The sequence below is a fragment of the Vidua macroura genome, chromosome 12, assembly GCF_024509145.1.
Source record: "Vidua macroura isolate BioBank_ID:100142 chromosome 12, ASM2450914v1, whole genome shotgun sequence".
NCBI classification, from domain to species: Eukaryota; Metazoa; Chordata; class Aves; order Passeriformes; family Viduidae; genus Vidua; species Vidua macroura.
The window spans coordinates 2,453,721-2,474,614 of record NC_071582.1 but is presented as its reverse complement, the minus strand read 5'-3'; the positions used below and the strand labels follow the sequence as shown (position 1 = coordinate 2,474,614).

Genomic DNA, 20,894 nt, shown 5'->3' with positions numbered 1-20,894 from the left:
GGGACACAAAAAATGACCCTGAAAGTGACGGGGGGGGACACGAAAAGTGACCCTGAAAGTGAGGGGGTGACACAAAAATTACCCTGAAAGTGACGGGGGGGACACCAAAAGTGAGGGGGGGGGACACAAAAAATGACCCTGAAAGTGAGGGAAGGACACAAAAAGTGAGGGGGGGGACACAAAAAATGACCCTGAAAGTGAGGGAAGGACACAAAAAGTGAGGGGGGGGACACAAAAAATGACCCTGAAAGTGAGGGAAGGACACAAAAAGTGAGGGGGGGGACACAAAAAATGACCCTGAAAGTGAGGGAAGGACACAAAAAGTGAGGGGGGGACACAAAAAATTAACCTGAAAGTGACGGGGGGGACACGAAAAGTGAGGGGGGGACACAAAAAATGACCCTGAAAGTGAGGAGGGGACACGAAAAGTGACCCTGAAAGTGAGGGAGTGACACAAAAATTACCCTGAAAGTGACGGGGGGGACACCAAAAGTGAGGGGGGGGACACAAAAAATGACCCTGAAAGTGAGGGAAGGACACAAAAAGTGAGGGGGGGGACACAAAAAATGACCCTGAAAGTGAGGGAAGGACACAAAAAGTGAGGGGGGGACACAAAAATGACCCTGAAAGTGACGGGGGGGGACACGAAAAGTGAGTGGGGGGACACAAAAAATGACCCTGAAAGTGAGGGAAGGACACAAAAAGTGATGGGGGGGACACAAAAAATGACCCTGAAAGTGAGGGAAGGACACAAAAAGTGAGGGGGGGACACAAAAAATTAACCTGAAAGTGACGGGGGGGACACGAAAAGTGAGGGGGGGGACACAAAAAATGACCCTGAAAGTGAGGGGGGGACACAAAAAGTGAGGGGGGGGGACACAAAAATGACCCTGAAAGTGAGGGAGGGACACAAAAAGTGACAAAGGGGTGATCCTGAAAGCGAGAAGGGGACACAAAAATTACCCTGAAAGTGAGGGGATGACACAAAAATTACCCTGAAAGTGACGGGGGTGACACAAAAATTACCCTGAAAGTGACGGGGGGGACAGGAAAAGTGACCCTGAAAGTGAGGAAAGGACACAAAAAGTGAGGAAGGGGACACAAAAAATTTGCCTGAAAGTGAGGGAGTGACACAAAAATTACCCTGAAAGTGAGGGAGGGACACAAAAAGTGACAGAGGGGCGATCCTGAAAGCGAGAAGGGGACACGAAAATGACCCTGAAAGTGAGGGAAGGACACAAAAAGTGAGGGGGGGGACACAAAAAATTACCCTGAAACTGAGGGGGGGACACAAAAAATGAAAGAGGGGAGACCCTGAAAGTGAGGGAGGGACACAAAAAAAGGGGGAGAGATGCCAAAAGTGACGAGGGAAACCCTGAAAGTGAGGGAGGGACACCAAAAGTGGGGGAGAGACAACAAAGCTGACAGGAGGGAGACCCTAAAAGTGAGGGAGGGGCACAAAAAACAGGGGAGAGACACCAAAAGAGACCCTAAAAGCGAGGCAGGGACACAAAAAGTGAGAGACACCAAAAGTGACCCTAAAAACAAGGCAGGACTGCAAAAAATGAAGGAGGGCCACCAAAAGTGACCCTAAGAGTGAGGCAGAGCCACAAACAGCAAGGGAGGGACACCAAATGTGCCCCTAAAAGTGAGGCAGGGCCACCAAATGTGAGGCAGGGCCACCAAAAGTGACCCTAAAAGTGAGGCAGGGCCAGTAAAAGTGACCCTAAAAGTGAGGCAGGACAACAAAAAGAGAGGGAGGGACACCAAAAATACCCCTGAAAGCGAGGCAGGGCCACAAAAAGTGAGGCAGGGCCACCAAAAGGGACCCAAAAATTGAGGCAGAGTCACAAAAAGTGAGGCATGCCCACCAAAAGTGCCCCTAAAAGTGAGGCAGGGCCACCAAAAGTGAGGCAGGGCCGCTGAAAGTGCCCCTAAAAACGAGGCAGGGCCACAAAAAGCAAGGGAGGGACACCAAAAGTGACCCTAAAATTGAAGCAGAGCCACGAATGTGAGGCAGGGCCACCAAAAGTGCCCCTAAAAGCGAGGCAGGGCCACAAAATTGGCGGGGGGAGACCCTGAAAGTGAGGCAGGACCACAGAAATTGAGGCAGGGCCACCAAAAGTGACGCTAAAAGTGAGGCAGGGCCACAGAAAGCGAGAGAGGGCCACCAAAAGCGAGGCAGGGCCACCGAAAGTGTCCCTAAAAGCGAGAGAGGGCCACCAAAAGTGGCACTAAGAGCGAGGCAGGACCACCAAAAGTGACACTAAAAGCGAGCCAGGGCCACAAACAGCGAGGCAGGGCCACCAAAAGTACCCCTAAAAGCGAGGCAGGGCCACAAAATTGACGGGGGGAGACCCTGAAAGTGAGGCAGGACCACAAAAAGTGACCCTAAAAGTGAGGGAGGGTCACCAGAAGTGCCACTAAGAGCGCGGCAGGACCACCAAAAGCGAGGCAGGGCCACAAAAAGTGATGCAGGGCCACCAAAAGTGTCCCTAAGAGCGCGGCAGGGCCTCCGGGAGCGGGGCCGGGCTGGGGCGGCCCCTCAGGCGCGCCGCTGCCGTGCCTTTATCCCCGCTCCGGTTCCCCTGCGGTGCTCAGAGCGGGATCGGGGCGAGCCCAGCGAATCCCCGGTGCCCGGCACGGCGCAGCCCCGGCGGCGCTGGGCACCGGAGGCGCTGGGCTCGGGGGGCTCCGGGGCACTCGGGGGCCTCGGCGGCGCTGGGCTCTGGGGCGCTCGGGGGGCTCCGGGGTGCTGGGCTTTGGGGGCTCGGAGGCACTGGGGCGCTGGGCTCCGGAGGCTCAGGGGGTTCCGGGGGTACCGAGCTCGGGGGCGCTGGGCTCTGGGGGTTCAGGGGCGCTGGGCTCCGGGGCGCTGGGCTCTGGGGGCACTGGGGGCGCTGGGCTCGGGGGCACTGGGGGTGCTGGGCTCTGGGGGCTCCGGGGCGCTGGGCTCTGGGGGCTCTGGGGCGCTGGGCTCTGGGGCACTGGGGGCGCTGGGCTCGGGGGCACTGGGGGCGCTGGGCTCTGGGGGCTCCGGGGCGCTGGGCTCCGGGGGCGCTGGGCTCTGGGGCGCTGGGCTCTGGGGCACTGGGCTCTGGGGCGCTGGGCTCCGGGGCACTGGGCTCGGGGGGCTCTGGGGGCGCTGGGCTCTGGGGGCTCCAGGGCGCTGGGCTCCGGGGGCTCAGGGGCGCTGGGCTCCGGGGGCGCTGGGCTCTGGGGGCTCCGGGGCGCTGGGCTCTGGGGGCTCCGGGGCGCTGGGCTCTGGGGGTTCAGGGGCGCTGGGCTCTGGGGGCGCTGGGCTCTGGGGGTTCAGTGGCGCTGGGCTCCGGGGCGCTGGCCGTGCCCAAATGCCGGTTTGCCGGCGCTTCCTGCCCTGCCCTGCCCGGGCATCGCCGGCGCTGCTGCCGCACCTGAGCCGCGTTCGCTCCGCTCCTTCAGCGGAAAAGTCACGCGGGGAAAGAAATTTTAAAAAGCAGCTTTAGGGAATTTCTTGATGGCGTTTAGGGGGTGGAGAGAGGCAGGGAAAGTGAGTTCGGCTGGGGATGCTGGAAGTCGAGTTTCACCCGGAATTTCATTATTTTGGAGCAGAATCCCGCCTGCTTCCTACCATGTTTCACCAAAATATTCCCTTTTTTCCCCAAAGTGACGGCGGGAGGAGCTCGGGGCGCGTTTGGGGTTTTGTTCCCCCGGGCTGGGGCTGTTTTGGAACCCCCAAAGCCCAAGTGGGATGAGCCCAATTCGGGCACTTTTTTTAAAAATTTTGATTTTTCATTTAATTCTTTTAAATTTTTATTTATATTAGTTTTTAATTTTTCATTTTCTTATTTTTATTTTAACTTTATTTTTATGTTTATTTATTTTGATTTTTTATTTATTTTAAAATTTTAGTTATATTTATTTTTAATTTTTCTTTTTTTATTTTTATTTTAATTTTTTTTTATTTTTTATTTATTTTTCGGTTTTTATTTCTTTATTTTAAATTTTTATTTATATTTATCTTTAATTTTTTATTCCCTTGTTTTTATTTTTACTTTAAATTAATTTTTATTTTAAATTTATTTCTTTTAAAATTTTATTTATATTTATTTTAAATTTTTTATTCCCCTTTTTTATTTTTACTTTAAATTTATTTTTATTTTAAACTTCTTTCTTTTAAATTTTTATTTATATTTATTTTTAATATTTTATTTCCTTATTTTTACTTTAAATTTATTTTAACTTTTTATTTATTTAGAATTAATTTTTATTTCTTTTTAGTTATTATTTCCTTTTTTTATTATTTATTTATTTATAATTTTTATGTTTTTTATTTATTTATATATTTTTTTATTTCTAAGAAGTGGCAGGAGTTTAGCCACAGAGTGAGGGCACAGAAGAATTTTGGGTTATCCCCTCATGACAAATCCCTGCCTGGCACGGGTATATATATATATTTTTTTAATTTATTTCTTTTTATATTTTATTTTTTATATTTATTTATTTTTATTACTTATTTCTTTTTTTATTTATCTCTATGAAGTGTCAGGGGTTTAGCCATGGAGTGAGAGCACAGAAGAATTTAGGGATAGCCCCTCATGACAAATCCCTGCCTGGCACGGGTATACATATATATATATTTTTTTTTTTTTTTAATTTATTTTATTTTTATTTATTTATATTTTTTTTTCCTATGAAGTGTCAGGGGTTTAGCCACGGAGTGAGAGCACTCACAGAGCGGAGTGAGGAAGAATTTGGGGATAGCCCCTCATGACAAATCCCTGCCTGGCACGGGTATATATATATTTTTTTTTTATATATATATATATTTAAAATATTTATTTATTTTTATTACTTATTTCTTTCTGTATTTATTTCTATGAGGTGTCAGGGGTTTAGCCACGGAGTGAGAGCACTCACAGAGTGGAGTGAGAAAGAATTTAGGGCTAGCCCCTCATGACAAATCCCTGCCTGGCACGGGTACATATATAGATATTTATATATATATATATAATTTTTAAAAAATTTTTATTTATTTTTATTACTTCTTTTTTTCTGTATTTATTTCCTATGAGGTGTCAGGGATTTAGCCACGGAGTGAGAGCACTCACAGAGCAGAGTGAGGAAGAATTTGGGGATAGCCCCTCATGACAAATCCCTGCCTGGCACAGGTGTATATATATATATATTTTTTAATTATTTATTTTATTTTTATTTATTTATATTTTTTTTTCCTATGAGGTGTCAGGGGTTTAGCCACGGAGTGAGAGCACTCACAGAGCAGAGTGAGGAAGAATTTGGGGATAGCCCCTCATGACAAATCCCTGCCTGGCATGGGTATATATATATATATATATTTTAATATTTATTTATTTTTATTACTTCTTTTTTTCTGTATTTATTTCCATGAGGTGTCAGGGGTTTAGCCACGGAGTGAGAGCACTCACAGAGCGGAGTGAGGAAGAATTTGGGGATAGCCCCTCATGACAAATCCCTGCCTGGCACGGGTACATACAGCTATCTATATATATACATATATATATGTCTATTTTTATTTATTTATTTTTTTTATATAAACGCAGCCAGGCTCCTCCTGGCTGTGTCCTTTAAGGCAGCATTGCAGCAGCAGCAGATGCCATCCCTGGGCTTGCAGCAGCGATCCTTTAGGCAGCGCGGGGGGCTCGTGCCTGCACGAACCGCGGGCACGGCGGGGCGCGGAGCACAATGGCACGGCCCGGCCGCCGCCCGGGGCTCTTAACGCCCAGCCGATTGTTTCACGCTCTCCTGCACAGGAAAGAGCCCTGGCTTTGCTCCGTCCATCCCCTCCCTTCCTGGGGAAGGGATGAAAGCAGCGCCGGGCGCTCTGCCTCAGCGCCGTTTGTCTCCCCGGCAGATCGTGCGCGGCTCCCGCCGGGGCCGCCAGCCATGCGCACGGCGGGATGAAGCTGCAGGCGGTGGTGGAGCAGCTGCAGAAGCAGCAGCAGCAGCAGCAGCAGCAGCAGCAGCAGCAGCCGGCGGTGCCCATGGATTGCCGGGAGCGCCGCCGGGAGCCGCAGGTGCCCTTCCCGCCGCCGCCGCCCTTCCCTGGCCAGCCCCGCGCCGGGCGCGCCCCGGGGATGGCACCCGCTGTCCCCCCGGGGATGGCACCCGCCGTCCCCGCGGGCAGAGCCCCCGCCACGGCCGGCCGGCCCTTGGAGCAGAGCAGCGGGAACTCTGAGGACGAGGAGGACGAGGAGGAGGAGGAGGAGGAGGATGAAGAGGAGGACGAAGAAGACGGCGCCGAGCTGGAGGACGGCGCCGGGGTGCCCGGCCAGGAGAGCCGCTCTGCCCTCCCGTATTTCCGCGCTCCCAAAGGTGCCCATGGCAGCCAGAGAGCGGGATCTGCCGCCAGCCCCGTGCCGGGCGCGGGGCACCCGCGGGGCGCCCAGCAGGGCAAGGAGGAGCAGGGCAAAGACTCTGCCAAGCATTGCGGAGCCTCGGCGGGGCGCCCCGGCTGGCGCCCGGACGAGCAGCTCAAACAGGTCAGTGCTGGCATTCCCTGCTCCCAAAAACCCCATTTCCCTTTCTCTGGAGGCAGTGCTTCCCCGGGTGCGTGAATTTCCCACAAGAAATTGGCTTTGTGGATTTCCCTGCTCTGGGAGAGCCTTTGTGGGGTGGGATTTGGGGAGGAACCTGGGGGTTTGGTCTTTTTAGGGGCAGGCAGCTCCCTGCTAACGCCTCACCGGAGTCACTTCTTGTCAGACCTCGGGGATCCTGGAATTGTGGATTTTGGAGTGCAGGGAGATGTGATCCTGGGAGTCAGAGCACTTTATATTCCCTGTGTGAGAAGGGGGAAAGGGAAGGGAAGGGAAGGGAAGGGAAGGGAAGGGAAGGGAAGGGAAGGGAAGGGAAGGGAAGGGAAGGAAAGGAAAGGAAAGGAAAGGAAAGGAAAGGAAAGGAAAGGAAAGGAAAGGAAAGGAAAGGAAAGGAAAGGAAAGGAAAGGAAAGGAAAGGAAAGGAAAGGAAAGGAAAGGAAAGGAAAGGAAAGGAAAGGAAAGGAAAGGAGAAAGGGAAAGGAAAAAAGGGAAAGGAAAAAAGGGAAAGGAAAAAAGGGAAAGGAAAAGGAAAAAAAGGAAAGGAAAAGGGGAAAGGGAAGAGGAAAGGAGAGAGAAAAGGAAAACAAAGTAGGGAGCCAGCTCGCTGCTGCCTCGTTGGAGGTGAATTCCACGTGTGACTGAAGAATTACTGCTCCTTGCATCCGAGGGCCAGGGGATGGTGGAATTATTGCCTTTGTTGTCAGCGGGGGTTTCAGTGGCCCTGGGCGCTGTCCCTGCAGAGCAGGTGGGTGTTCCCAGCCCCAGCTCCTCAGGGAGCAGCCCTGGGGCTGTAAAACCCCCAGGGGAAGCACTTGCTGCTGCTTTTTCTCTGAGAGGCTGGGCCCAGGAGGGGGAATTGCTCAAATGAGGTGGGTTTGTCACTCAGGGGCCATTGCCTCCGAATTTACTGGCTGGGAGTGGTGGCAGCTTCCTCTTGCAGGGCTCTGGCTGGGGAAAAGGAGGCAGGGCTCAGGTTTTATGGGGTCTCTTTCTTTAAAAAGCCAAATAAGCTCAGCCTAGTCCAGGGCTGGTTTTGTTCCTTGCCCAGCTGGTGCTTCTCCCTCCTGTTGGGATCTCACTGGTCATTCTGGCCAGGCCAGTGGCCATGAAACCAGCCAGGGCTTGTGTGCAAGAGGGAAAAAAAAAAAAAAAAAAAAGTGGAATAAAACATCTTTCCACGCTTGGCACGATGTGCTTTGGCCCATTCCTGCAATTGGGGAGCCCAAAGTACCCAAAACTTCAGCAGGAAAAACTCCAATCAAACCACTTCTGCTGCTGTGTGAGCTGCTGAAGCAGGGAAAATTCCAGTAAAACCACTTTTGCTGCTGGGAAGGGCAGGAGTGGGAGGAATCCATGGACTCCAGGTTCAGGAGTGAGTTCTAAAGGAACAGCAGGGGCAGCTCTGGAGAACAGTGGGGAAACGTGGCAGGAAAAGGACAGGTCCCCCTGTTGTCCCAAAGTTTTTGGAGGTGGAGTGGCTTGGAGCCGTGGTTGGGGTCCAAATGGAGCTGCTGATTCCCAGTTCAGAGCTGAGGAATAAAACTTATTTATTTAATAATTTATTATTATTTCTTTCCTGAGGGGCAGGAAAGGGAGAGGATTGTGTGGGCAGCTCTGGGCTGGCCACTTCATCCCTTGGAATCTTTAATATCCAGGCATTTTTTAAAAGGGATGAGCTCTTTCCTTTGCTTTCTCTCTTTAATGGGAAGAAAATCCAGGATGAAACAGATTCTCCAGTTTGTTTCCAAAATTATATACTGGATTAGTCTTTTCTTGTTTTAGCTTCTTTTACTTTTTTCTTTTTTCTTTCTTTTTAGCTTGGAAATCAGGAATGTAGAAATAAATCCCAGATTTCCAGTTTTGAAATCATTAATGTGAGATTAAATCCCAGATTTCCAGCTTGGAAATCAGGAATGTGAGAATAAACCCCAGATTTGCAGCCTGGAAATGAAGAATATGAGACTAAATCCCAGATTTTGAGTTTTGAAATGAGGAATGTGAGAGAATAAATCCCAGATTTCCAGCTTGGAAGTTAGGAATGTGAGAGAATAAATCCCAGATTTCCAGCTTGGAAATGAAGAATGTGGGAATAAATCCCAGATTTCCAGCTTGGAAATCAGGAATGTGAGAATAAATCCCAGATCTCCAGTTTTGAAATGAGGAATGTGAGAATAAATCCCAGATTTCCAGTCTGGAAGTGAGGAATGTGATAAGAAATCCCAGATTTCCAGCTTGGACTTGAGGAATGTGAGAATAAATCCCAGATTTCCAGCTTGGAAATGAGGAATGTGAAATTAAATCCCAGATTTCCTGCTTGGATTTGAGGAATGTGGGAATAAATCCCAGATTTCCAGCTTGGTAATCAGGAATGTAAGAATAAATCCCAGATTTCCAGCTTGGAAATGAGGAATGTGGGAATAAATCCCAGATTCCCAGGCCCCAGCCCTGCTTCTTGCCTTTTCCCCTGGACCAGGCTCGCTGGGGGGGTTGTGCCCAGGATTTTGGGGATGTCTCAGGGCAGCCTCCCAGAAATCCCCCAGCACTGCTGGAAAAGCCTGACCTGAGCCTTGCCAGAGGTCAGGCTGTTTATTGAGATAAACCAGCTTCAAATAATTCCTGAGCTTTTGCTGCAGGCCTGGGAAGGAGTGGCTGGGATTGCAGCACCTGAAATCCAGCCTGGATTGCTGAGGAGAGCAATTCCCTCAGTGCAGGAGGGGAAAAGGGGCGATTTCCCTGCGGGGTTTTCACCCCACTCCTGTTCCAGGGTTGGATTTTCAGGTCCTTTCGCGTGTCACGGGGAATGGGGAAAATCAAATGTTCCCTTTTCTGCTGTGGTGGGAGGAGATTCCTCATTCCCAGCTGGGGTAAACACCTGGGGTTTGTTGTGCTGCTGCTGTGGCAGGCTTGGGTTGTGCCTGTGCTGCTGCTCCTGAAACCCTGGGGAGGAAAAAGGGAAGGGAAGGGAAGGGAAGGGAAGGGAAGGGAAGGGAAGGGAAGGGAAGGGAAGGGAAGGGAAGGGAAGGGAAGGGAAGGGAAGGGAAGGGAAGGGAAGGGAAGGGAAGGGAAGGGAAGGGAAGGGAAGGGAAGGGAAAAAGGAAAGGAAAGGGAAAAAGGAAAGGAAAGGGAAAAAGGAAAGGAAAGGAAAGGGAAAAAGGAAAGGAAAGGAAAGGAAAGGAAAGGAAAGGAAAGGAAAGGAAAGGAAAGGAAAGGAAAGGAAAGGAAAGGAAAGGAAAGGAAAGGAAAGGAAAGGAGAAAGGAAAAAGAAAAAAGAAAAGGGAAAAAGGAGGGAAAGGAAGAAGGAAAGGGGAGAGGAGAGGAAAGGAAAAAGGAAGGGAAAGGGAAGGAAAAGAAAAGGAAAGGGGAAAGAGGAAAGGAGAGGAGAGGAGAGGAAAGAGGAGAGGAAATTCCAAGGATTCCCCAGCTCCTGCCCTGCAGAGCCCCATAGGTGAGTTAGGATGCCAGGCAGGACAAGGAGGGCTGGCTGTAGGGTTTCTCCAGATGCCACACCTCTCTGGAGCAGTGCTGGCACCTCGTGTGCCCCGCTGGCATTCCCAGGAGAGGGGGGCTGCAGGCAGGAGGTGCCAGCAGCTGCAACATGTTGTTTCCTTGCACTTGTGTTTTTCTCACTCTGGGGTAAACTCTGGGCTGGCACTGAGGATCCCTCTTCTCACCCCAAATCAATCTTGGGCTGATTCCTCTGAGCGTTTGGGAGCAGGAGGAATTCAGAGAGCCCAGCTGCCCCTCAGGGATGAGGCAGCAGGTTCCTGTTTGCTCGTGGGAACACGTGAAAGGAACTTAATGAAAAAAAGCAATTAATCGGTTCAACCTCAGCCCTTCCCTTCCCCATCCTCCCTGCCATTCCTGAAATCACTCAAATGCTTCCAGGGGCTGCCTTTGAAGCTGGGGGCTGCTGAATTGAGCTCTGTTATTAGCAGGGGTTGGTTCCCATTCCAGGGGAGCTGCTGTGGGCAGTAATTACCCCTTGGCTCTCCCTGCCTGAGAACTTGCAGCTCGGGGCAGCAGCCCTGATCTTATCAGCGTTTGTTCTACAACAGTTTTCTTTCTGAGAGCATCTGTTTCACTTCCTAAGGCTTCACTCTGCCCACAAAAGGAATTTCTGTGGATTCCCTGATAATCCTGAAATTGCTGCCCCCGTCCCTTCTCATTGACTAGACCCACGGGGCAGGGGAGGGCTCATCCCCAGGTGGGTATTTCAGCAGATTCCTGGCCTAAAAAACCCTAAAATCCTCTGTCAAATCCTCTGCCAAAGCTCTGTGCAGAGTGAGGAGGCGCAGGATGAGCCTGGGTTTCACAGGAGGAGTGTTGCTACTGGACAAGAAATGAGCACACAGAAGCTTGGGAAGTTCAAAAGAGAAAAAGAGCCAGTTTTAGTCCAACATCTGGTATTTATAGAATTCCAAAGGTGACCGTGGATTGGAGGATGGAATTACCACCTCTCCAACCACACTGGTCCAAAGATCAGTCAATCATTTCTCTCCACCCACAGAGAAATTGGTAAACTATTCTGTTTCTACATGAAATTGTGTGGGAGCTCTGACTCTCAAAGATGGAAACATTATCAAAGGCTGAAGAAGTTTTACAAGAACTTTAAAACTTCCAAAAGAGCTATAAAAGCAAACTTTAACACTTTTAAAAATCAGGGCAATGGAGGAGTTGTTATTCCTGTGCTCTGGGTGGTTTTTGTCCTGCAGAGAACGGGAAGTGTTTTGTCACCTCGGCAGCTCAGGGGTTAACAGTGCCAGCCTGGCACTGGCAGCCAGGTGAGCTTGGCACAGAGAGGGCTGTGGTGGCACAGAGAGGGCTGTGGTGGCACAGAGGGGGCTGTGGTGGCACAGAGAGGGCTGTGGTGGCACAGAGAGAGCTGTGGTGGCACAGAGAGGGCTGTGGTGGCACAGAGAGAGCTGTGGTGGCACAGGCAGGGCTGTGGTGGCACAGAGAGGGCTGTGGTGGCACAGAGAGAGCTGTGGTGGCACAGAGGGCTGTGGTGGCACAGAGAGGGCTGTGGTGGCACAGAGGGCTGTGGTGGCACAGGCAGGGCTGTGGTGGCACAGAGGGGGCTGTGGTGGCACAGAGAGAGCTGTGGTGGCACAGAGGGCTGTGGTGGCACAGGCAGGGCTGTGGTGGCACAGAGGGCTGTGGTGGCACAGGCAGGGCTGTGGTGGCACAGAGAGGGCTGTGGTGGCACAGAGGGGGCTGTGGTGGCACAGAGAGAGCTGTGGTGGCACAGAGGGCTGTGGTGGCACAGAGAGAGCTGTGGTGGCACAGAGAGAGCTGTGGTGGCACAGAGGGGGCTGTGGTGGCACAGGGGGGGCTGTGGTGGCACAGAGGGCTGTGGTGGCACAGAGAGAGCTGTGGTGGCACAGGGGGGGCTGTGGTGGCACAGAGAGGGCTGTGGTGGCACAGGCAGGGCTGTGGTGGCACAGAGAGGGCTGTGGTGGCACAGAGGGCTCTGGTGGCCCAGGCAGGGCTGTGGTGGCACAGAGGGGGCTGTGGTGGCACAGGGGGGGCTGTGGTGGCACAGAGAGAGCTGTGGTGGCACAGGGGGGGCTGTGGTGGCACAGAGGGGGCTGTGGTGGCACAGAGGGCTGTGGTGGCACAGAGAGAGCTGTGGTGGCACAGAGGGGGCTGTGGTGGCACAGAGGGGGCTGTGGTGGCACAGAGGGCTGTGGTGGCACAGAGAGAGCTGTGGTGGCACAGAGGGGGCTGTGGTGGCACAGGCAGGGCTGTGGTGGCACAGAGAGAGCTGTTGTGGCACAGAGAGAGCTGTGGTGGCACAGAGGGGGCTGTGGTGGCACAGAGAGGGCTGTGGTGGCACAGAAAGCTCTGGTGGCCCGGGCAGGGCTGTGGTGGCCCCCGAGGTGTCGGTGGCCCAGGCAGGGCTGTGCTGGCCCAGGCCCCTGGGAAGCTCCCGTGATGCCCTCTGGGGATGCTTTGGCCTCTCCTGCCCTCCCTGCGGAGCTGGAGCTTTGCTGTGCCCGCAGCAGTGCCAGGGGAGCAGGGTGCCAGGGGAGCAGGGTGCCAGGGAATTGGGGGTGCCAGGAGAGCGGAGTGCCAGGGAATTGGGGTGCCAGGGAATTGGGGGTGCCAGGGATGTTGGGTGCCAGGGGAGCTGGGTGCCAGGGAATTGGGGTGCCAGGGGAGCGGAGTGCCAGGGAATTGGGGTGCCAGGGATGTTGGGTGCCAGGGATGTTGGGTGCCAGGGGAGCTGGGTGCCAGGGATTTGGGGTGCCAGGGGAGCGGAGTGCCAGGGAATTGGGGTGACAGGGGAGGGGGGGGGTGCCTGGGAAACGGGGGTGCCAGGAGAGGGGGGTGCCAGGGGAGCAGGATTGAATTGTGCCCCTGGGATTGCCCTGGGCTGTAGGGAGGCACTGCTGGGACCTGGGGCTGGGCTGGCACTGCTGGGAGGAAAATTCCCTCAGCTGAGCCTGGAAAGGGCCTGCTCCAGGATGGGCTCAGCTTCCAGGGATGGGCTCAGCTTCCAGGGATGGATCCCATGGTTAAATTCAGCTTCCAGGATGGGCTCAGCTTCCAGGGATGGATCCCATGGTTAAATTCAGCTTCCAGGATGGGCTCAGCTTCCCATGGTTAAATTCAGCTTCCCAAGGATGAATTCCATGCATGAATTCAGCTATCCATGGATGAATTCATCTCTCCATGGATGAATTCAGCTTCCCAAGGATGGATTCAGCTTCCCAGGGATGGATTCAGCTTCCCAGGGATAAATTCAGCTTCCCAAGGATGAATTCCATGGTTAAATTCAGCTTCCCAAGGATGGATTCAGCTTTCCATGGATGGATTCAGCTTCCCAGGGATGGATTCCATGGATAAATTCAGCTTCCCATGGTTAAACTCAGCTTTCCATGGATTCATTCAACTTCCCCAGGATGAGTTCAGCTTCCCAAGGATGAGTTCAGCTTCCCAAGGATGAATTGAGTTTCCCCAGGATGGATTCAGCTTCCCATGGTTAAATTTAGCTTCCCATGGATGAGTTGAGCTTCCCCAGGATGAATTCCATGGTTAAATTCATCTTCCCCAGGATGACTTCAGCTTCCCCAGGATGGATTCAGCTTTCCATGAATAAATTCAGCTTTCCATGGTTGAATTCAGCTTCCCATAGATGAATTCCATGGTTAAATTCAGCTTTCCCAGGATGATTTCAGCTTCCTAAGGATGAGTTCAGCTTCCCCAGGATGGATTCAGCTTCCCATGGATGGATTCAGCTTCCCCAGGATGAATTCAGCTTTATTCCCAGGATGAATTCAGCTTTATTCCCAGGATGGATTCAGCTTTATTCCCAGGATGGATTCAGCTTCTCCAGGATGGATTCAGCTTTATTCCCAGGATGGATTCAGCTTTATTCCCAGGATGGATTCAGCTTCCCAAGGATGAGTTCAGCTTCCCCAGGATGCATTCAGCTTCCCCAGGATGATTTCAGTTTTATTCCCAGGATGGATTCAGCTTTATTCCCAGGATGGATTCAGCTTTATTCCCAGGGTGGATTCAGCTTTATTCCCAGGATGAATTCAGCTTTATTCCCAGGATGCATTCAGCTTCCCCAGGATGATTTCAGCTTTATTCCCAGGATGGATTCAGCTTCCCAAGGATGAGTTCAGCTTCCCCAGGATGATTTCAGTTTTATTCCCAGGATGGATTCAGCTTTATTCCCAGGATGGATTCAGCTTCCCAAGGATGAGTTCAGCTTCCCCAGGATGATTTCAGTTTTATTCCCAGGATGGATTCAGCTTCCCAAGGATGAGTTCAGCTTCCCCAGGATGATTTCAGTTTTATTCCCAGGATGGATTCAGCTTTATTCCCAGCTGCCCTTCCATGCTCTGCCCAAACCAGCCGTGCTCCATCCCCACACCTCCACCCTCCATGAGGAGCCCTGTCCTTGTCCCCTGGCAGTGGGAAATGTCCCCAAACCCTTCCCAGAGCAGCAGGAGGAGGAGCAGGAGCTGCCCCAGCTCAGGTCACAGCAGGTGACAGCCGTCCCTGCTGCCCTGGTGGCCATATGGCCAAAGCCTGGTGGCTTCGGCTGCCCCTAAGCTCCTTTCCCAGGAGGTGCCCCCAAGATTCCAGGGTGGAGCTGTGGAAAATGGGATGGATTTATTCTGCTTATCCTCTGCCATTCTGGCCTAATCACCCTTTCTTTTTTTTTTTTTTTTTTTTTTTTCCTAGAGAGAACAAGCCAAATACGTTCTGTTTAACTTTTTAACTTTTCAGGAGTCTTTAAAAGCTTTATTCCTGGGAATTACCCCAAGTTCAAACCCACTGATAGGAGGGAATTGCCTCCTTTAACCCCTCTTCTTTCTCATCCCTGCCCTCAAATGGAGTGGAATAAGCTCTCAGCATGACCAGAATTCCCTCTGGAAGCAAGTTCTGCCCTCTGGATTTATATCCTTGGGAAGGGAGCAGCCAAAGGGAAGGCTCAGAAAGCTGAACCTGCACAAATCCCTGCGCCCTGGAGAGTGCAAGGGCCAGGCTGGGAAATTCCTGCTGCCTCCTTTCCCTCCCACTCTGTCTGATGCTGGCTGCTCCATGGGTTTGATCCCTGTGAACAGTTTTGGGAGCAGCTGGATGCTTGCATAATTAACCAAAAATCTGTGGGTTTGATGTGAGAGAGGCTCAGGGAGAAAGGAGATTGGGATGGATCCTCCCGTGAGCCTGGAGAGGGCTGGGACTTGATCCTGTGCCACAAACAGCTGACACAACAGAAGTGGCAATAATCCCCCATTAAATATCTCTCAGTTGCTGGGGCTCCCTGGCTAATTGACTTTCCAGCAGGAATTAGTGGCTCAAACCAAATCAGCAGGCATCAGGGAGCTCATGCCGGGCTCGGGATGGGGCACGGAGCTGTGCACGAGCTGTTCATCTTCCTCACTCAATGAGTGCCTCACAGCCACATGGCTCCGGGATTTTGGGGTGCTGGAGCACCTCCACAATTCCCAGGGAGTGCTTTTGGGGTGCTGGGTCCTTTTCTGTCCATGTTTGGCAGGGTGGATTTGGCTCTTCCCTTTTCCAGCCCACCCTGGACTGGGGCTTTGTGGAGTTGGTGTTCTTAGGATGCCTGGATTTATTTCAGGGTTATCCTGCCCTTCCATCCAGCTGGAGCTGCTGGTTTATTTGAGGTGCTGGAGCACCTCCAGAATTCCCAGGGGATGCTTTTGAGGGGTTTTGCACCTTTTCTCTCTGTGTGTTTGTCCAGGTGGATTTGGCTCTTCCCTTTTCCAGCATCAGGACTTTGTGGAGTTGGTGTTCTCAGGATGCCTGGATTTATTTCAGGGTTATCCTGCCCTTCCATCCAGCTGGAGCTGCTGGTTTATTTGAGGTGCTGGAGCACCTCCAGAATTCCCAGGGGATGCTTTTGGGGTGCTGGGACCTTTTCTGTCCATGTGTGAATTTTGCTCTTCCCTTTTCCAGCCCACCCTGGACTGGGACTTTGTGGAGTTGGTGTTCTCAGGATGCCTGGATTTATTTCAGGGTTATCCTGCTCTTCCATCCAGCTGGAGATGCTGGAGCACCTCCAGAATTCCCAGGGGATGCTTTTGAGGGGTTTTGCACCTTTTCTCTCTGTGTGTTTGTCCAGGTGGATTTGGCTCTTCCCTTTTCCAGCATCAGGACTTTGTGGAGTTGGTGTTCTCAGGATGCCTGGATTTATTTCAGGGTTACCCTGCCCTTCCATCCAGCTGGAGGTGCTGGAGCACCTCCAGAATTCCCAGGGAGTGCTGGAACCTTCCCTCTGTGTTTTCCATGTGGATTTGGCTCTTCCCTTTTCCAGCCCACCCTGGAATGGGACTTTGTGGAGTTGGTGTTCTCAGGATGCCTGGATTTATTTCAGGGTTATCCTGCCCTTCCATCCAGCTGGAGCTGCTGGTTTCCAGCCTTTGGAGACCATTCCAGCATGGTGATTCCCAGGTGGAATAGGGCCTTAACCAGCTTAATCCTTTTAATGAGCCTTAATCCAGCAAAGCCGAGCTTTCCATTTCTTTGGGGGAAAAATCCACATCCTCCTGGGAGTCAGCAGCTTTCCAGGGGGATGATTCTCCTCCTTCTGGTCCTGCTTTTCAGGGAAGCACAGGGAGGACAGCAGGGCTCTCCCACGTGTGTCACCTGGAGATCAGGAAGGAAGGGCGACACCTTTCACCAGGGGCTCTTGGAAAAAAAAGATGAGCACGAGGAGCAAAATCAGCTCTGTAGGTCCTGGATCTCATCCCAGCAGAGGCACAGAGGAGTTGGCATCCTGCTCTTCTGGGAGGTGGAATTGCACTTCCCATTTTGTGTGAGAGATCCCAGGATGTGAAACCCCCATCCCGAGGTTCCCCTAATTTTTTTTGTGTTAGAATTAAGAAACAAACAGAACTTTCAGTTTTTTCAGTCCTCAGGTTGTTGTTATTTTTTTTCTCTTATCAACAATTCAGTGAGAATTGTTGAATATACCAAAAAAAAAAAAACACCAAAAAATCACAAAACACACAAGCTGAAAATCTTTTAAAACTGTTTTGTTCAATTAACTCTTAAACCTTTTTACCAATAACTAATTATTTTTCTGTCCACATAACATCTGTGTTGTGGCTCTTTCTAACCAGTCCCTCTGTGCCACCAACACTGCAGAAAGTGGAGCAGGTGAAGAACAAGAAGGAGATCAAGCAACACCCAAATTCTTCCATCTTGTCTCCTATCCACATCCATGCTAAAACCCCAAAACTCTTTTTTTCACCCTGTGATAAACTATATCACTGTCTGTTTCACACACTCATGGATTCCAATTCATCCCAAAGTTCTAGAAGCTTTCTCCATGAAGGCAGAGTAAAAGCAGTGTTCTCCCAGGGATCAGAACTTCTCAGAACAGACAGAGAAATATTCCCCATACCCTGAGATGCAACACCAGGAAATTGTGACAGAGCCACAGATCCCCTCCCCGCCTTTCTCACCACCTCGAGCTAAACCAGCAGCTGCTTTTCTGTGTGTTTGGGCCTAAAAATCCTAAAAATTCTGGAGCGTTCCTTGGGAATCCTTCCCTCCTTTGCTGTTTTTGCCTCCCCAGAACGGCGGTGTGAGCTGGAGCGACGAAGGCGACGGCTGCCGGGGAAGGGAAATCTCCCGAGACTTTGCCAAGGTCTGTCCGGGCACTTTGGGAAATTTGGGGAACTTGGGAAATTTGGGGAACTTGGGAAATTTGGGGAATCCTCCCCCTGATCCATGGCAGAGCCCTCCCTGCAGGGAATTTATGGGAAAACCACTTTGTCCTGCAGTTTGGGGCTGCTTTGTTGCCTTGTATGGGGTTACAATATTTAATTCTTATTGAAATAAGAATTAACAACCAGATTTTGGATATTTAAAGGCTTTAATCCAGTTTTTCTCCAGCTGGGAGAAGAATATTCTCCCTTTGGAATGCTGTGCTTGTGGATTTGAATGTGTCACAGCAGCTGGAGTTTAAACTAAGGCAGCTGAGCTCTTCCAGGGCTTCCCAGGAATCCAGCCCCAAAAGGCCTAGGGAACTTCATTTTAATGACTTGGGCATTTCAAGCCCAAATTATAAATAATAAATATTTATAAATATTTCTATTTTGGAAAATATTTCTATTTTAGAAAAGATTTCTATTTTATCAATATTTCTATAAATAGAACCTAAAATTCCTATTTTATGAATAAATTTTATAAATATTTATTATATATAATAGAAACACACATTATTTATAAATAAATAAAAATTATAAATAGTAAATTATTCCTGTAGCAGATAAATTCTGGGCTGATTTCTGGCATTCCTGAAGGCTTTTGGTTTATTTGGAAGCAGGATCTGTTTCGGGGAATCCATTTGATTTCTGGGGATCCATTCAATTCCTGAGGATCCTTTCCGTTTCTGGAAATCCATTCCATTTCTGGGGATCCCATTCAATTTCTGGTGTTCTTTTTCATTCCTGGGGATCCTTTCCATTCCTGGGATCCATTCCATTTCAGGGAATCCATTTGATTTCTGGGGATCCATTCCATTTCTGGGATTCTTTTCCATTTCTGGGGATATTTTCTAGCTCTGGGAATCCATTCAGTTCCTGGGGATCTGTTCCATTTCTGGGGATCCATTCAATTTCTGGAATCCTTTCCATTTCTGGGGTTCTTTTCCAGCTCTGTGAATCCATTTCATTTCTGGGAATCCTTTCCAGCTCTGGGGATCCATTTCATTTCTGGGAATCCTTTCCAGCTCTGGGGATCCATTCCATTTGGGGAATCCATTTGATTTCTGGGGATCCATTCCATTTCTGGGGTTCTTTTCCAGCTCTGTGAATCCATTCCATTCCTGGGGTTCCATTCAATTTCTGGGCATGTTTTTCATTTTCTTTTCCATCTCTGGGGATCCATTTCCATTCCTGGGGATCCATTCAGTTTCTGGGGAATCCACTCCATGTCTGGGATTCCATTCCATCTCTGGGAATCCTTTCCATCTCTGGGGTTCTTTTCCAGCTCTGGGGATCCTTTCAATTTCTGGGAATCTATTCCATCTCTGGGGATCCATTCCATTTCTGGGAACCTTTCCCTTTCTGGGGATCCATTCCATCTCTGGGGATCGATTCAATTTCTGGGAATTTATTCCATCCCTGGGGATCTATTCCATTCCTGGGAATCTATTCCATCCCTGGGGATCTATTCCATTCCTGGGGATCCTTTCAATTTCTGGAGTTCTTTCCCAGCTCTGGGGATCCATTTCATTTCTGGGAATCCTTTCCAGCTCTGGGGATCCATTTCATTTCTGGACATGTTTTTAATTTTCATTTTCTTTTCCATACCTGGGAATCCATTCATTTTCTGGGGATCCTTCCCATTTCTGGGAATCTGTTCCATTTCTGGGGCTCCATTCAATTTCTGGAATCCTTTCAGTTTCTGGGGTTCTTTTCCAGCTCTGGGGATCCATTCCGTTTTGGGGAATCCATTCAGTCTCTGGGGACCCTTTCCATTTCTGGGAATCCTTTTCTGGCTCTGGGGATCCATTCCATGTCTGGGGATCCTTTCTATTCCTGGGAATCCATTCCATCTCTGGGGCTCCATTCCATCTCTGGGGCTCCATTCCATCTCTGGGGCTCCATTCCATCTCTGGGGATCCATTCCAGCTCTGGGGCTCCATTCCATCTCTGGGGATCCATTCCATCTCTGGGATCCTTTCCATCTCTGGAATCCTTTCCATCTCTGGGGATCCATTCCATCTCTGGGATCCTTTCCATCTCTGGAATCCTTTCCATCTCTGGGGATCCATTCCCTTTCTGGGGATCCATTCCCTTTCTGGGGATCCATTCTAGCTCTGGGGATCCATTCCAGCTCTGGGGCTCCATTCCATCCCTGGGGCCCCTTTCCATCCCTGGAATCCTTTCCATCTCTGGGGATCCTTTCCATCTCTGGAATCTTTTCCATCTCTGGGGATCCTTTCCATCTCTGGGGATCCATTCCCTTTCTGGGGCTCCATTCCATCTCTGGGGATCCTTTCCATCTCTGGGGATCCTTTCCACCTCTGGAATCCTTTCCACCTCTGGGGATCCTTTCCACCTCTGGGGATCCTTTCCACCTCTGGAATCCTTTCCATCTCTGGAATCCTTTCCACCTCTGGGGATCCATTCCATCTCTGGAATCCTTTCCATCTCTGGGGATCCTTTCCATCTCTGGGGATCCATTCCACCTCTGGAATCCTTTCCATCTCTGGGGCTCCATTCCACCTCTGGAATCCTTTCCATCCCTGGGGCTCCACTCCAGCCATGGCCCCCCAGCCCCCGGGTCCCTGTCCGTGTCTCCCCTCTCTGCCTGTGCTTTCCTCCCCGCTGGACGAGGGCAGAATTCCGGAATGTTCCATCTCCCCGGGAGCTGTGGCCTGACTTTGGCTCGTTGCCCGCAGCTCTACGAACTGGACAGCGATCCCGAGCGCAAGGAGTTCCTGGATGACCTCTTCATCTTCATGCAGAAGAGGGGTGAGTGAATTTCCTTGGGCTCCAGGGCTGACCCAGGCCAGGAGAGGGGATTCTTCCACAATCCTGCCACCTGGGGCATTGCCCTTGGCATCTGGGGACAGCAGTAGGGAAGATCTGCCCCTTAAATTAAATAAAATTAATTTAAAATGAATTTAAATTGAATTAATTTAAAATGAATTTAAAATGAATTAATTTAAAATTAACTTAAAATGAATTAATTTTCAATTAATTTAAATTGAATTAATTTAAAATTAATTTAAATAAAATTAATTTTAAGTTAATTTTAATTGTATTAATTTAAAATTAATTTAAATTTAATTAATTTTGAATTAATTTAAATTGAATTAATTTTAAATGAATTTAAATT

At 50.2% G+C, this 20,894-nt stretch overlaps 1 protein-coding gene across 2 annotated transcripts in view; it reads left to right on the top strand.

Annotated features, from left to right (window-relative positions):
* Window positions 1-20,894, top strand: part of LOC128813220 (AT-rich interactive domain-containing protein 3B-like) — a 38,063-nt gene that overhangs the window by 760 nt on the left and 16,409 nt on the right. For both annotated transcript variants that reach the window (XM_053988119.1, XM_053988120.1), the window contains exons 2-4: window positions 5,873-6,500; window positions 17,620-17,691; window positions 20,455-20,527. In XM_053988119.1, the coding sequence (XP_053844094.1) occupies window positions 5,919-6,500; window positions 17,620-17,691; window positions 20,455-20,527 (727 nt within the window). In that variant the 5' untranslated portion in view covers window positions 5,873-5,918. The remainder of the gene's footprint in view (window positions 1-5,872; window positions 6,501-17,619; window positions 17,692-20,454; window positions 20,528-20,894) is intronic.